This window comes from Herpailurus yagouaroundi, unplaced genomic scaffold (assembly GCF_014898765.1).
Source record: "Herpailurus yagouaroundi ecotype Mexico unplaced genomic scaffold, PumYag 215, whole genome shotgun sequence".
NCBI lineage: Eukaryota > Metazoa > Chordata > Mammalia > Carnivora > Felidae > Herpailurus > Herpailurus yagouaroundi.
The window spans coordinates 8142243-8156367 of NW_024412446.1; the positions used below are offsets into that span (position 1 = coordinate 8142243).

General features: G+C 44.7%; 2 protein-coding genes across 3 annotated transcripts in view; both read right to left on the bottom strand.

The window, feature by feature from the left end:
* SLC6A4 (solute carrier family 6 member 4) overlaps positions 1-8488 on the bottom strand; it is a 48381-nt gene extending 39893 nt beyond the window's left edge. Inside the window, exons 1-3 of one of the 2 annotated variants that reach the window (XM_040455439.1) lie at positions 8439-8488; positions 5329-5435; positions 2988-3111 (exon numbers count right to left, since the gene is read on the bottom strand). The gene's annotated coding sequence lies outside the window, so the exon portion shown is untranslated. Of the gene's footprint in view, positions 1-2987; positions 3112-5328; positions 5436-6543; positions 7185-8438 lie in introns of those variants that run through there. The other variant, XM_040455440.1, reaches the window with a different exon arrangement.
* Positions 8489-9659: 1171 nt separating this feature from the next.
* The window catches only part of BLMH (bleomycin hydrolase), a 46763-nt gene continuing 42297 nt past the window's right edge, over positions 9660-14125 (bottom strand). Inside the window, exon 12 of the mRNA XM_040455443.1 lies at positions 9660-10617. Coding sequence (XP_040311377.1) covers positions 10466-10617 — 152 coding nt within the window. The 3' untranslated portion in view covers positions 9660-10465. The remainder of the gene's footprint in view (positions 10618-14125) is intronic.

Consider the following 14125-nt stretch of genomic DNA (forward strand, 5'->3'; position numbering starts at 1 on the left):
CCTTGGTTCCAACGTGGCTTTTTAAGACCACCTGATAGTCTCGTGATCCTGTTGACCCCACCACTCCTGGCCTTTTTTCTAGATCCTAATACCCATTTCTGCTCAGCCACTCCAGGCCCCTCTTGGTGCTGCCTTCTTTGGTGCTATGCTGGCCCAGAGAGTGGGAATCCCATGGATCTGGGTTAAATCTCGGCTCTGACCCTCTACTGCCTGTGTGGGTTTGTTCCCATGCAGGGTAAGTTCCTTTACCTCAACCTTCTGGCCTTTGAGTCCCTGGTCTGTAAAATAGGGATTCTGTGAGTGGTGGGCACCGCCCACTGGGGGGTGGGAAGGGGGGAAGGATCCCTCCCACTGTGCACTTCTCCTCCCCAGAGAGACTTCCCCCATCTCCTCTCTGGCCTTGGACCACCTTGGACCACCCAGGCCTGATGTCTCTCCTCTTGCTCCCTGCCTGAGGGTGCTACCAGAAAAAGCTATTAGACTTACACAGACTGCACCCTTTCCTCGTTCCTTCACTGCCTCCCTGGCAGAGTCCATACAAAATGTCCCAGATGGTCCATCTTCTCTCTAAACACGTGCTTTCTCTTCCTCTTGTCTCTGTGGGTGCCACCAATGAAACATCACTTAGCCTCAGCTGCCCCACCTTCACCTCAACGAATCTGAATCCAGCCCCTCTCTCTTCCCTAAAGCGAACTCTTCCCTGTCCTGCTTCTCACCCTCACTGCCACAACTGCCCAGTCATCCCCAGAAGCTGACTCTCCCCTGTGAAGATCCCCCAGTTCTGGCACCCTATTCCCTCTGCCTGTGGAGCTCCACTCCACTGCCCATCCTCCTTGCGTATCAGGGCGAGTGGACAGATGTCATGGTCTATTGCCAAGCCAGGGCAGCCTGTACCCTTCCCCATCGTCCATCTCCATCACACAGCACTTTCCTGACCTGGGCACCTGCTCCGTGCCAGGCAGAGGAAGACAGGATCCCATGGCTCCTCCAACCTGGGCTAGAGGACCAGCGGGGCAATGGGGGTGCTGGAGGCAGACAGGTTCCTTAGCAAGTAAGGAGTGAGGCCGGGAGGCACTAGTACCTGTTGGGAGGAGGTGGAAGTGAGAAATCAGGAGAACCTGTGAAGCCCAGCCACCGGTTGCCCTGTTGCGAAAGCGATGGGGCTGTCAAAGACTCTGTGAACCTGGGTGAACTTGGGTGACTGGGTGAGAAGCCCTGCCAGGCAATTGTGGTTCAGCAAGAATTTCTCTTACTTCCGCTAGCACTAGCCTAGAGATAGCGGGGCCTCCACAGAATAAACACAGCCCCCTCTCCCTCCCCACACATAAACACTGCTACCAAGAAGACCCACTTTCTGGGTGTCTCAAGGCTCAGCAAACCGTTCCCCTGTGGAGCCAGACCAGAAGAAACCCTGTAAGTCCAATCCTCTCCCTCCAGAACGCCAAGTGCCTTCTGTGTGCCTGCTCTGTTCTGGTTAACACAGTAACGGAAGATGAGGCCCGCCCCTTCTTGTGGGCCTTTCCCCAGCCTTTCTAGCCTTTACGGTGTCTGTCTGCTCCATCCCTTCCAAAGCACCCCACCCCTTGATTTTCCAGGGAGGTGACACAGTTTTGGAGACTCTGTTCATGTTCAAGCATGTGCAGAAGACAGCACCTGCAGGGCAGGATTTGCTGCTACTGTGAACCCACAGAGGGCTGGGCAGGCATTCCCCTGCGCCAGGGCCTCCTGGATCCAGATGAAACAAGGAAAGAGGATGGGAGGGGCAGCCCCATCCGGAGTGCCAGGAGGGTGACCTCGCCAGGGCTCGGGCAGGAATGGGAGGCTGTGTCAGGCTCAGTCCTGATAAAGATGCTTTGGTTACCTTTCCTGGCCCCATTCTCTTTCATTCCTTTTGAGTCTCCTGCCTTTGCTAAACCACCCTCTTCCCCCACAGTTTACAGTGATGGTGACTACCCCATGCTCTATCTGTAATATCTTTGAAGCAGGGTTTTGATGTTTACTTCCTTCCTACAGAATTTCCTCCTCTGACTGGGGACACCCTTAGCCGGGGCCACATTCTGGAGGACAGCTGTTTTTTCGCCTTCTACCTTGGCAGAGAAGTGTCAGCCGGGAGAAGGGCAGAGTCCCAAGGGAGGGCCCCCACAGCCCTGTGTGCACCTGGGATATAGCCCTTTGACCTCTCCGACATGCCCACCTCCTCCGCGAGGCTCTGAGTTCCCAAGGGAAGGGCCTTTCTACCTCTCTCCATGTCTCAGCACACAGGAGGCCCCGCGAGCACAGGTACTGCCAGTGAATGACAAGGAAATGCTTTTTACTCTTGACAGACTCGGAAGTGCCATTAAAACCAGGGCCCTGGCAGCTGGCAAGGAAATCCTGACACACCCAACAACAGAGTGCCCCCCAGCTGGTGGAAAGGGTGAGGCAGATTCGTCTGGGCTGTTTGGGGAGGTTCACAAGATTTATTGTCCAATGAGAAAAAAAGCAAACCACCGAACAGGTGTTAGTTTGCCGAGCAGGGGGAGGCTGATGAGGTACATTGAAATCTAAGTATATACCAGTGAAAAAGAAGAACAGGAGGAGGGGGAGAAAAGAGAGAAGGAAGGAAGAAAAAAGACAGACAGAAAGAACACAGGAAGACATTCTAGAAGCCCCAAGCCTTATCACAGAGCAGGGCAGAACCTGAAGGCTTTCTCAGGGGCGCGGCTGCACCTCGCCGGGTATAGACGGTAACTTCCAGGCCAAGTTGCTCAGCGCCATTGTACTTTAGTCTGTTCCCTCAGGAAGGGGGCATCTATTTGCACTAATCTACTAGCAAGGATGCGGTGAGCCGAGAAGTGAAGTTTAGGGCTTCTCTCAGGATCGGATGAAGAGGGACAGAATTGTTTTTAGAACTCCTGTCCTGTGCATCAAGCCTATGAGGTCAGTCCTCTCGCCTGGAGTCCTACTGTCAGCGCCCCTTTGCCAGCTCAAGATTATGAAACACTCACCCTTCCTTTGGCTTTTCTTCCCTTCCAGGAGCTTCAAGATAACGTGTGCCTCTTTGTAGTGGGAGGTTTCCCCTCAGTCTCCTCTTGGTGTGCTCATCACCCTCATCCTTGAGGTCTGTGGTCACTGTGGTTTTAATTTAAAACCAGTCAGTATTTCTTTTCTTTCTCCAACTTCAAGCCCTTTTATAACTGTTCTGGCACTTACCAGAAGAAAGACCTCATTCATAGAAAGTCACCTTCTTTTTCCACTGGCTCATGTATATCCATCTTACTGTCCCAGCAAAATGATACACTCCTAGAGGGGAGGGAACTGTTTGGACCCCAGACGGCCAGGCACAATACTGGACATGGAGAGGCTCTGTCAGAAGTAGTTATTAATAAAAGCTACCATTTATGGAACATCTATCATCTACCAGAGTCATTCTACACATTGTCTTTTGTCCTTCTCCTACTGTAGGCAATACACAGCAAAACTCTTTGGCTGTATTTTGCTGTAAATGGTTTTAAAAATAAATGACAGACTCCCTCCTTTTCAAGTTGTGAGTCTGCACATTTAATACATTTTAAAAACTTTTTAATTAAGTTTTTTAAAGTGTATTTTTTTGAGAGAGTGACAGAGGAGGGGGAGGGGTAGAGAGAGAGGGTGAGAGAGAATCCCAAGCAGCCTCTGCACTGTCAGCACAGAGCCCTATGCAGGGCTCAAACCCACGAACTGTGAGATCATGACCTGAGTTGAAACCAAGAGTCGGACACTTAACTGACTGAGCTGCCCAGGTGCCCTTCATATTTAATACACTTAAAAATGATTTTTCAGGGGCGCCTGGGTGGCGCAGTCGGTTAAGCGTCCGACTTCAGCCAGGTCACGATCTCGCAGTCCGTGAGTTCGAGCCCCGCATCGGGCTCTGGGCTGACGGCTCAGAACCTGGAGCCTGTTTCCGATTCTGTGTCTCCCTCTCTCTCTGCCCCTCCCCCGTTCATGCTCTGTCTCTCTCTGTCCCAAAAATAAATAAACGTTGAAAAAAAAATTAAAAAAAAAAAAATGATTTTTCAATAAAAGTGCTATGGATACTGAGGCTCAAAGAGGCTCAGTAACTTGTCCATGGTTATGCAGACTCCAAGCAGCAAAACCAGCCTGCCTGTCTGAGTCCAAAAGCCCTGCACATCCCGCTGTGCTGGGCTGGTTTGAAATGAGGAAGGTACAAGCAGTGAGAAAAGCAAACTAAACTGTGTGGGTTTTCCTTCTTTTTTCGACTCCCCTTAAGTAAGTCACCTTCATGAAGTCTGGACCTTTCTGTTAAGCACTAAAATGAGGGTCACAGAGGCTTTGTTCTCCTGCTACTCGTCCCTATTGAGCAAGTTACAGGAAAGGAGACTTCAGATCTATGTATAAACTTTTAATTGAGCATTGCTGTCGGAATGTAGGGCACTTTCAATCAGCCAGCCAATCAGTATTTACCGTGAGCCAGGCTTGTGAACACTGCGGTGAGCAAGACAAAGCCCCTGCCCTTGGGGAGCTGACAGTGAGTATTGACTTTGGGGAAAACAGACAAATACATGTAAATAAATAGGATAATTTCAGAAAGTGATAAGTGCGGTGAAGAAAATAGACCCCGGTCACAGTAGAGAGGGATGGGTGTGGAAAAGGTAGAGGCAGTCAGGGGGTGGGGTGGGGGGAAGCTGGCTACCTAGGTGAGGTGCTCAGCCATGACCTGAGTCAGGAGAAGCCAGCCATGCAAAGACCTGCGGGAAGAGCTTTAGGAAGAGGGAACAGCAAAGAGGCAGGAGTGAACTTGGTGTGTTGGAGGGACAAAGGAAGAAGAGAGCAGTTAGCAGGAGCAGAGCAAACAAGAAGGAAAGGGAGGAAGTTGAGACTGCGGAGGTAGGCATAGGCCACAAGACTCCTGTCACTGAATGTTCCAAGTAAAACTCCAAGGATTTCTTAACTGTTTTGGACAAGTTTGGATGAGTTAACGTTTATGGTCCCCGGCCGGATGAGATGCAGGGAGGCTAAGCTGTAAGTCAAACACATGCTGGTAGTTCCCACCATATGCCTACCCTGCCTCAGCTCCCTGTTCTGCTGAACTGCAGCTGATTTTAAAAAATAAAATAAAAATGGGGCATGGGTGGCTCAATTGGTTAAGCATCTGACTCTTGATTTCGGTTCAGGTCATGATCTTGCACTTTGTGAGACTGAGCCCCATGTTGGGCTCTGCGTTGACAGTGCAGAACGTGTTTGAGATTCTCTCTCTCTGCCCCGCCCCTGCTCACATTGTTTCTCTCTCTGTCTCTCAAAACAAACAAACAAACAAACAAAAAAATAACTTTGAAAAAACAAAAATACCGTCATGGGGCAGCCTGAGAAATGGTTCCAGAGAGTGCTCCGTCACATCAAGAGGAGTTATGGAACTAGAGGTTTTCTTTTTCTTTTTTCTTGGAACTAGAGTTGTTCTAGAGGAGTAAGCAAAGTGAAAAAGAGCAATTAGTATTCAAACTGCACTGAGAGAGAGGAGCACAGATGGGCTCACCACCTCCACAGTCCTGTTCCCAAATAACTGCAGCTGGTAGGAATTGAACATTTGCTCCCTCCCTTTCTTCTTTTCCCTTTGTGGTAATGCGGAGAAGGCTAGGAGTTTGAAAAGGGAAACAAAAACAACTCTGGCCGGTTTATTCCTAGGTTTCAATCGAATTGTATCACAGGCCACAGGGAGGAAGAGTCAGCGTCAAGAGCAGCAACAATGGTTCAGACAAGTTGTCCTAAACATGGGAATGCTCATCTGGAATTACTTAAAGAAGTCCCACTTGACCGAGGCCTACGGCTGAGGTCAGCAGCAATGCTCACACACACCATGTGACTGAAGGAATTAGAGCACAAGGGCCCTGGCTCTGCCAGCAGCAAATTAAAATTAAGCTGCTCTTTAAGGACAAGCTGGATCAAGCAGATGGGTCCACAACCACATCCTGAAGGCATGTCTCATTATCAGGTCTTGGCTTCTTGGAAGTGTAGGGTCAGCATGACTCTACATGTCTCCAGAGTCATCCTGGCTGGCAAAGACTTTCCAGAGGTCAGAGTATCAGTTAAAGAGTTCCCAGTCACACCTTCCTATTTCTGTGCTCAGTGGTCACCCAAACATTAGCAAGTTCCTCCAATTCAGGTCTCTGGTTCAACCTTTGGCTCATTTCCCTTTATCTCCAGCAGAGAAGACATATGCAATGCTGTTTGTTTCACCCCACTTGATCCTGATTTTATTTGGGAAATCGCTTTTATTAAATATGTTGTTATGAAGATTATTCTTTCATATATTGCAGATTTGGTTTATAATTTGTTTAGGACTTTCGCATCTATGCTTATGGGTGTGATTCATATCTAATTTTTTCTCTTACTATCCTTGACAGAGTTATGCCAGTCTCATAAAATGATGCTTTCTGTCATAAAATACTTCTTTATGTCTTTCCTTTTGGGCTAATCAAGATTCCCCAGAGAAGATTTCCAATCTCCTGGGTGCTAGAGTTCTAGGAGCCCAAGATGGCAGAGAACATTCAGAATGTAACTACTCACTTAACCCCCTTATGGTACTTTCATCCTCAGTTATGTTTCTGACTTCCAGAGCATAAACCGTTTTTCTCTCTTGAGAATAAATCTTGAATGGGCTGAGAGAGCAAGGGAGGGACAGTCACCAGCTGCCCAAAGTAGGGAGGGGATCTAACAGACACACCCAACCTTCAGTAACCCTTCTTTCACTCCCAATTCCCTTAATGGTCATCTGGAACTACCATATTGGGGAATTACACAATGTAAAATGGTTTGCTTAGCACTGGCTGTCTCCACCATTGGCTCAGGATTCAACTTTTTCAGCTCTGCTAAATTGTTCAGTGCCTCTGTGGGCTTTCCAGCTTATTGTTCCTCCTCTTCTATTGCTCCCAAGTTGTGGATTTAGGTCTTCTAAACAAATCCCTCTACGGTCACATTTAACAAAGTGTATCTTCTAATTTTTAAATATCTGCAGTATCTATCATGGTATCTTCCTTCTGATTTATTGTGTATGTGTTTTAATTAGTCTTGCCAAGATCTGTTAATTTTTTTTTTTTTTTTTGTTAAGACTTAACTTACAGCTTTGTTGATCCTATCTTTAATTTCTGCACATTTTTTTAATGTTTACTTTTTGAGACAGCACAAGTTGGGGAGGGATAGAGAGAGGGGGGACAGAGGATCTGAAGTGGGCTCTGTAATGACAGCAGCAAGCCCGAAGTGGGGCTCAAACCCACAAACCGTGAGATGACCTGAGCTGAAGTCGGACGCTCAAGCGACTGAGCAACCCAGGTTCCCCAATTTCTGCACATACATTTTATTTCCTTCTATTTTCAGATTTATTTTGCAGTTCTAATTTCTTGACATAGATGCTTAGCTCAATTCTCAGTCTTTCTTCCATTCTAATAAAATTTTAATACTATAAAATTTAAGTACTGTTTTAGCTGTATCTGTCATTTTGATATGCAGTATTTATCATTGTTTAGGTTAAATTTCCTTCATGATTTCTTCTTGGACCTAGGAGCTAATTTCTAAACATATAGGAACCTTCTAGTTATCTCTTTAGTTTCTAACTTAACTGCTTGGAAATTTGGTGAGGTTGACTCTACTTTCCAGCGTATAGTTAATTTTTGAAAAAGTTCCATGTGTGCTCAAAAAGAATGGGCAGTTATTCGATGCAGTGTTCTAAATAGATGTCCATTACACCAACCTTACTAAATGCTTAAACCTTTCACTTGAGTTTTTGGTTACTTGACCTATCAACAATTAAAATCTTCCATTATAATACTGGCTTATTTTTCCATATATTTTTGCTTTATATTTTTTGAGGTTATGTTATTAGGTACATACTAATTTATAATTTAGAATCTTCATATTTTTCCAGAGAATCAAGTAAACATATAATTATGTAGTGACTCTATCTCTAGTAATGCTTTTTGTTTTAAAGCCTACTTCCAGGGCCATCGTGTTGTACAACTCCAGGGAGGCTGTGAATAACATACTCTGGAATCAGTCTGGTTACTCAGAGTAGCCCTAATTTGGTAATTATTAGTATAGCCACACCAGATTTATTCTGGTTAGTATCTGCCTGATATATCTTTCCTATCCTTTCTTATATCCCAGGGTTGCTGATGTCTCTTATAATCAGCTTATGGCTGAATTATTTTTTTAAAACTCCAGTTTGACAGTGTCTTTTTTCTGGGACATTTAACACATTTATATATAATTATTGACACATTTAGATTTATCTCTATCTTATTTTGGACACTTTCTTGGTCCTGCATTTTTTTTCTCTCACCATGTTGTCTCTTTATGGATGGATTATATTCTTGCTTAGAAACTATATCCTGCTTATTTTTTAGTAGTAATGTAGAAATATAGATATATTAAATAGGTATATAAGATATATAAATTTAGAGGGGCACCTGGGTGGCTCAGTCGGTTAAGCGTCCGACTTCGGCTCTGGTCATGATCTTGTGGTTGATGAGTTCGAGCCCCGCGTCAGGCTCTATGCTGACAGCTCGGAGCCTGGAGCCTGCTTCGGATTCTGTGTCTCCCTCTCTCTCTGCCCCTCCCCCGCTCATGCTTTGTCTGTCTCAAAAATAAATATAAACATTAAAAAGATATATAAATTTAGATAAACATTTTATACATCTAGATACAGATATTTTTATACGTTTTATATAACTAAAAATAGATATACAAATCTAGAAATCTAGGATAGTTTATTAACATATCAAAGTCTAAAGTTAATCAATATACTTATTTTCTACCTGAATGATATAAAGAATATGTTTAGTTCAATGACCTCCCTAATTACAATTATCTGCTTTCATGTATTTTAGTTTTGTCTTTCTCTGAACCCTATTAGACTTACCTACACGTACTTTTTGTTTAGATGATGCACATATTTATCATATTTCAGATCTTTCATACTGGAACACTTTCCTTCTCCTTGGGTAAGTTTTTGACTGAAAATGTATTTTATTTCATCTTTGGAAGACAGTTTCATGGAGTATAGAATTCTAGGCTCACAGTTAACTTCTCATAGCACCTTGAAGAAATATTTCTCTTTCTTCTTGCTTATATAGTTGCTGATGAGAAGTTAGTTGTCAATCTAATTGTCTTTTCTTTGGAGGGAGGTAATCAGTGTTCCTGGATGCTTTTAAGACCTGTTCTGGTTTTGCCATGATGTGTCTAGAAATGGATTTATTTATCTTGCTTGGAACAGGAATACTAGAATATTATAAACACTTTGATTCAAACTTGAGCCTTTATCTAATGTTATCTTGGAAAGTACTGTGACAGACAATATCCCCTGCTAGGACCGAGAAGATTCTTAGAAAGTCAGAAAGGCAGGGGGCTCAGGCACTGATGGAAATGTTGATTAGGATGCTACACTTTTTGCTTTCAGTGAAAGGGATGTCCAGTCTCAGTGAAATACATAGTCTTCAGCCAATTCCGAGGCTGGACCTAGCAGAAGCCAGTGAGGATCAGCATAGACTGGGAAGGATCATCTATTCCATACAGAAGCTGAAGCAGGGAAGCCCTGAACTATCTTGCTGTTTTCTATTTTGAAGAACATGGGTCACCTGGCTGCTTTCCTTTGTTGCTAAAGAAACTCTTAGATCAAATAAGCCACTTACTCTCATTTAGCAAAGTGTTTTATTCAAAAGCTTCTCAGCACCATCTAGTTGTCAGAAAGAATGGTATCACTTTTTCCTGCCCACCCAACTCCCAATTCCAGAGGCAGAAGGTAAGCCATTTGACCAAGCTCCCCTTAATGATTAGAATTCAGATCATGATATGGTTTTGGCTGTTTTCACACTCCTCTTTTTCTCTAAGCCTCTACTTAACCCTGACTTGAGTAGAGCTGTGGCGGGGGGGGGGGGCCAGTTCCAAACAACAGGAAGGAATCATGTCAGATCTGATCAACCTCCCATTCGTGGGCTATTAGAGGCATATAAAATTACCTTGAAAAAACCTGAATTCAGTGACTGCCATCTAGGAGGGACAGTGATACTGTCAGGCAGCATGCAGTTTGAAAGCTCAAATCTTAGGACAACCCTCCCCCAACTCTACTCTAGAAACACGGAGCATCAGGTCCATTTTCTCTCCATATTCTACAATTGCTCATCCTCTCCTGTCTTATTAAAACAGACACTAAACCAAACCTTTTTGACAGACTTAAGACACACAATTACATCTGATTAAAATGCTAAGAGATCCTGAGCTGTTGGAGATGAAGAGAGTACATAGTGTGACCTGATCTTTCCCTTTAAGAATATTTTGTTTCATCATAAAGCACACTTCTCCAAGAGGTTCCTGGAAGAGCAATCCAAGTATCTGACTGTGTCCTGTGGGAACCCGTGTAACTTTGGCTTCAGTCCCTGGGTCTGTCCTTTGTAGTCACTTCAGGTCCCATGGGAGGAGGAAAGAGCTGCAGGCAGCATCACTTCGCCAAAGCCCCCATGGGGTCCCACGCTGGCAGGACAATGGGTTCCTGCTCTAACACAGCTAGCACCTCTTCAGGGACATGCTTCCTGTCCACAACCACTTCGTAGACATATTCAGAGAACCATTCATCTGTCATGCACAGGTAACCTGGAGAAAAGCACAAAAGCCTCATGAATCCAGAGGGCAAGGGGAAAAGAGCAGAAACCCCACAGGCACTATAAAGAAGTTTGCTACAAAACTAGTATTTGCACATGTTTTTCAGCTTTCTCATCTATAACCTCACTTAATCTAAGTCTTATTAACTGTTCTGTGAAGCAGACAAGCCAGGCAAGGCTATAGTTTTATCAGTTAGAAAACTGGGGCTCAGACTAACTAAGTGACATGTCCCAGTCACACAGGTGAGGTTCAGACCTGGGCCTTAAACCTAAGACTGTTACCAGATCCCATGCTGTTCCATTGCCCAGGCCGTCAGGGCTAAAGAGAGCATGACCCTGAAAGATAGGTGGAAACGCTTCTTGTTCATACAGCCACACCACGGGGATTAATCTCCATCTAGGGTCAGAAGGGCAAGCACACAGGGTCCATTCTTACCTACCTTCTCACCATCACTGGCTGTTCTCCTACCTTTCTCGCTACTGTAAATTCCTACAACTAGCTAAGCTGGAGAGCTGAGAGGAGACCCGAGGGGGCCATGTCGTCATTCCCAGGAGCCCCCTTTAGCAGATGATACTGTATAGGTCAAATGATAACAGTCTTTGCTGGCCTCGTGGGAAATCTGATGTGAGATCAGGTAGAACTGGAAGACTGAGACAGCATCCTGACCTCTCTTCCTCAGGAAGGCCCAAGCGTTTCTGGACCTCCAGTGGGCGGACTGGAGACCGGCACAGCTGTACCGGCACCCAGGTCGGGAGCTCAGCTGAGAGAAAACATGGCGTCATCAGCTATCCAGCCATCTTAGAAATCTGCCCTTTCCCATTGGGAAGATTAACCCATATCTTGGGCTCCACTAGAATGAAACAAATTCCCCTTCAGGAACGTATTCCAATACACTTAAACAGCAGGAAAACTGCTTCACTTGAGTCACTGATAATATAAAGAGCAAAATTAAAGCGAGAGACTACAGTGTGTGTATTTGAAACAAGAATCGGCCAAGGAGAGAGCAGAGAGCACAGAACTGTGAATATACACAGGGGTCCTGCTCCTCCCATGCAAGGACTCACAGAGACTAGCGATCATCTTCGTCATCATCACTATCGTCACCATCGCCCATCTTCCCACGGCACCTGTTCTACACCAGACACTTGAGCCATTTTTCTCTCAAAGTGTCTGTGCAAATCTATATGCTGTATCCCTTCTCACTACAAAGAACCAAGAGAAGTAAAGCAGATGCAGGCATTTCTCTCAAGGTGGTCCTCTGGTGTGGCAGTTATCAAACTTCTCAGCCCTGGACACAAACTGTATGTATTCTCTTAAAATTACTGAGGACCGTGAAAAGTTGTTTATGTGGGTAATACCTACTGATACCTACCGTATTTGAAATTAAAACCTTAAGTTAAAAATACTAATTCATAAGAATCAAAAAACATGAATGTAAATAACATATTTTTAGGAAAACATAATTATATTCTCCAAAACAAACTAAACTTCAGTTAGAAAAGTGGTTTTGTTTTACCATTTAATGTCTGGCTTCATGGAAGACAGACGAATTCTTGTATCTGCTTCTGTCTGCAATCTGTTGTTCTGGCTGAAGTAGAGGAAGTAAAATCTGGCCTTATACAGATAGGCTGCTGGAGAAGGGAAGACCCTGCAACCTCCCTCAAAGGGAGGTTGACAACTTTGACAACTGCTGCTCTAAATGCCAGACTGATTTAAGTAATTAAAATGCAACATGAAGGTAAGCTAAATGGTGCAACAGAGGACATTATCTGACACAAAACCACAACTATTTTGGTGAGGTCACCCTGTGCCCAATTCTCCTCTTCACCTCTGACAGAAGCCAAAGACAGCTCGCTCTGATGTGGCACAGGGTATCTGTTCTCATAAGAAAACACCCCAGAGAAGTGCCCAAGGGCTCCTTCCAAGTCACGTGAGGGAACACATCTTTGTCCGTGGATGCAAGCCTCCTGATCCGGCTCTCTTCTTCTCGGCAGGGGAGACAGGAGAGGGGAACACAGACAAACGCTGTAGCCTGTGCTGTTTCTCGTTTCCGTCTTAATTATATTCTCCAAAGGCCCTGCTTTGCTTGCGTCAGCCAGTCAAGGACCTGGCCCTTACTGTCACCTGCACCACTGCCAGTAAGTTCTATCAACGGATAGATAGTTCTATCAACTGACATCAACTCTCAACTTGGTCAGCTGAAGGGCCAGTACTTGCTGCATACTAAGTAACTGCTTCCTGAGAAATTCATCATCTGCCCTCCCCAAAAGGAGTTTTCAGTGGACATGGAGACCAGACTACTGCATACCACACCATTTGAGACATCAGTCATCCTCCCGCCCCCACATAATGCAGGCTAAATCAATCCCTAGCATAGCTCTGGACAGTGAGGCAGGTGAAGGACAGGGGCAGATTCATGTAATAAAGTTCTGTGTCCTTATGACAATACTATCATCACACAATCAAATGAGTCTTCAAAGAATGCACAGAGAAAATGGACAATAAGTACATCTACACTATCTTGTTCCAAAAGCAGATCAGATTAAGTCCTCACAAATTAAAACTCCTATCAATTGCAATCCACCCTTTTAGGACCTGCCTGATTAGTCTCTCTCTTCAGGATATGAATTCTCTGGGGGCCTACAAAAACCTCACGGTCTAGGTGGCCTCCAAGTAATTGCACCCTGAGTAGATAATGAACTTGGGGCTGCTCTAACTGTTGTATACTGTGTGTCTTGGGAGTTTGAGATTAGGATCAGTATGTCTGAAACCCAAGTGAGTGCTGTGTAAGGAAGCAGCAAAGTACCCATTCAGGCAGGTTTAAAGTGGCCATTTTGACTTGAACAAAGTTGCAGCTTCTAGCCCTTAAGCACTTAGGCAACTAGAACAGGCGTTCCCCAGGGAAAACGGAACAGAAAAATCTGCAACAAGGATCCCAAGGTTATATTTTGGGAAACAGGTAAATAGATAAAGTCAGCTTTAGGAACGAAGGTGAAATTAAATTTTGCTTAAACTTTAAAGTGGTTGTTTATATGCAGTGAGAAAGAAATAAAATAAGTTAGTCCCTCAAAAAAACTGGCAATGTTTCTGTATTTGTTAAGAAAAAGGGTAGTGTTGGTCTGTAAAGAGAAAAACGGTGTTGTTGATACAGCTCTAGACGGATTAGGCCAGATTCACTCAGAAACAGAAGAGGTGTGAATAGGTTAGTTTAAGGGAAAGAAGATCTTTACCTCAGAAAACAGTTTTCTGAAATTCTACCAGAAATCTAACATTTAACCTCTCAGACTTGATTAAGGGGATAAATACACCATCATTCATGATTAGGTCAATTTTCTATCTTGCGCTGTCTTTGGTCTACGAGGTACTTCACCTCACTAACAAATGATTTGTGGCTAACATGGGGTGGGTTTTTTAGGGCTATTTTTGAAAAGAATGTGACAAAATCAAGTTTCTGTTCTGCTCTGATGGATGTGTCTGGCAGCGTGGACCTAAGGAGGCT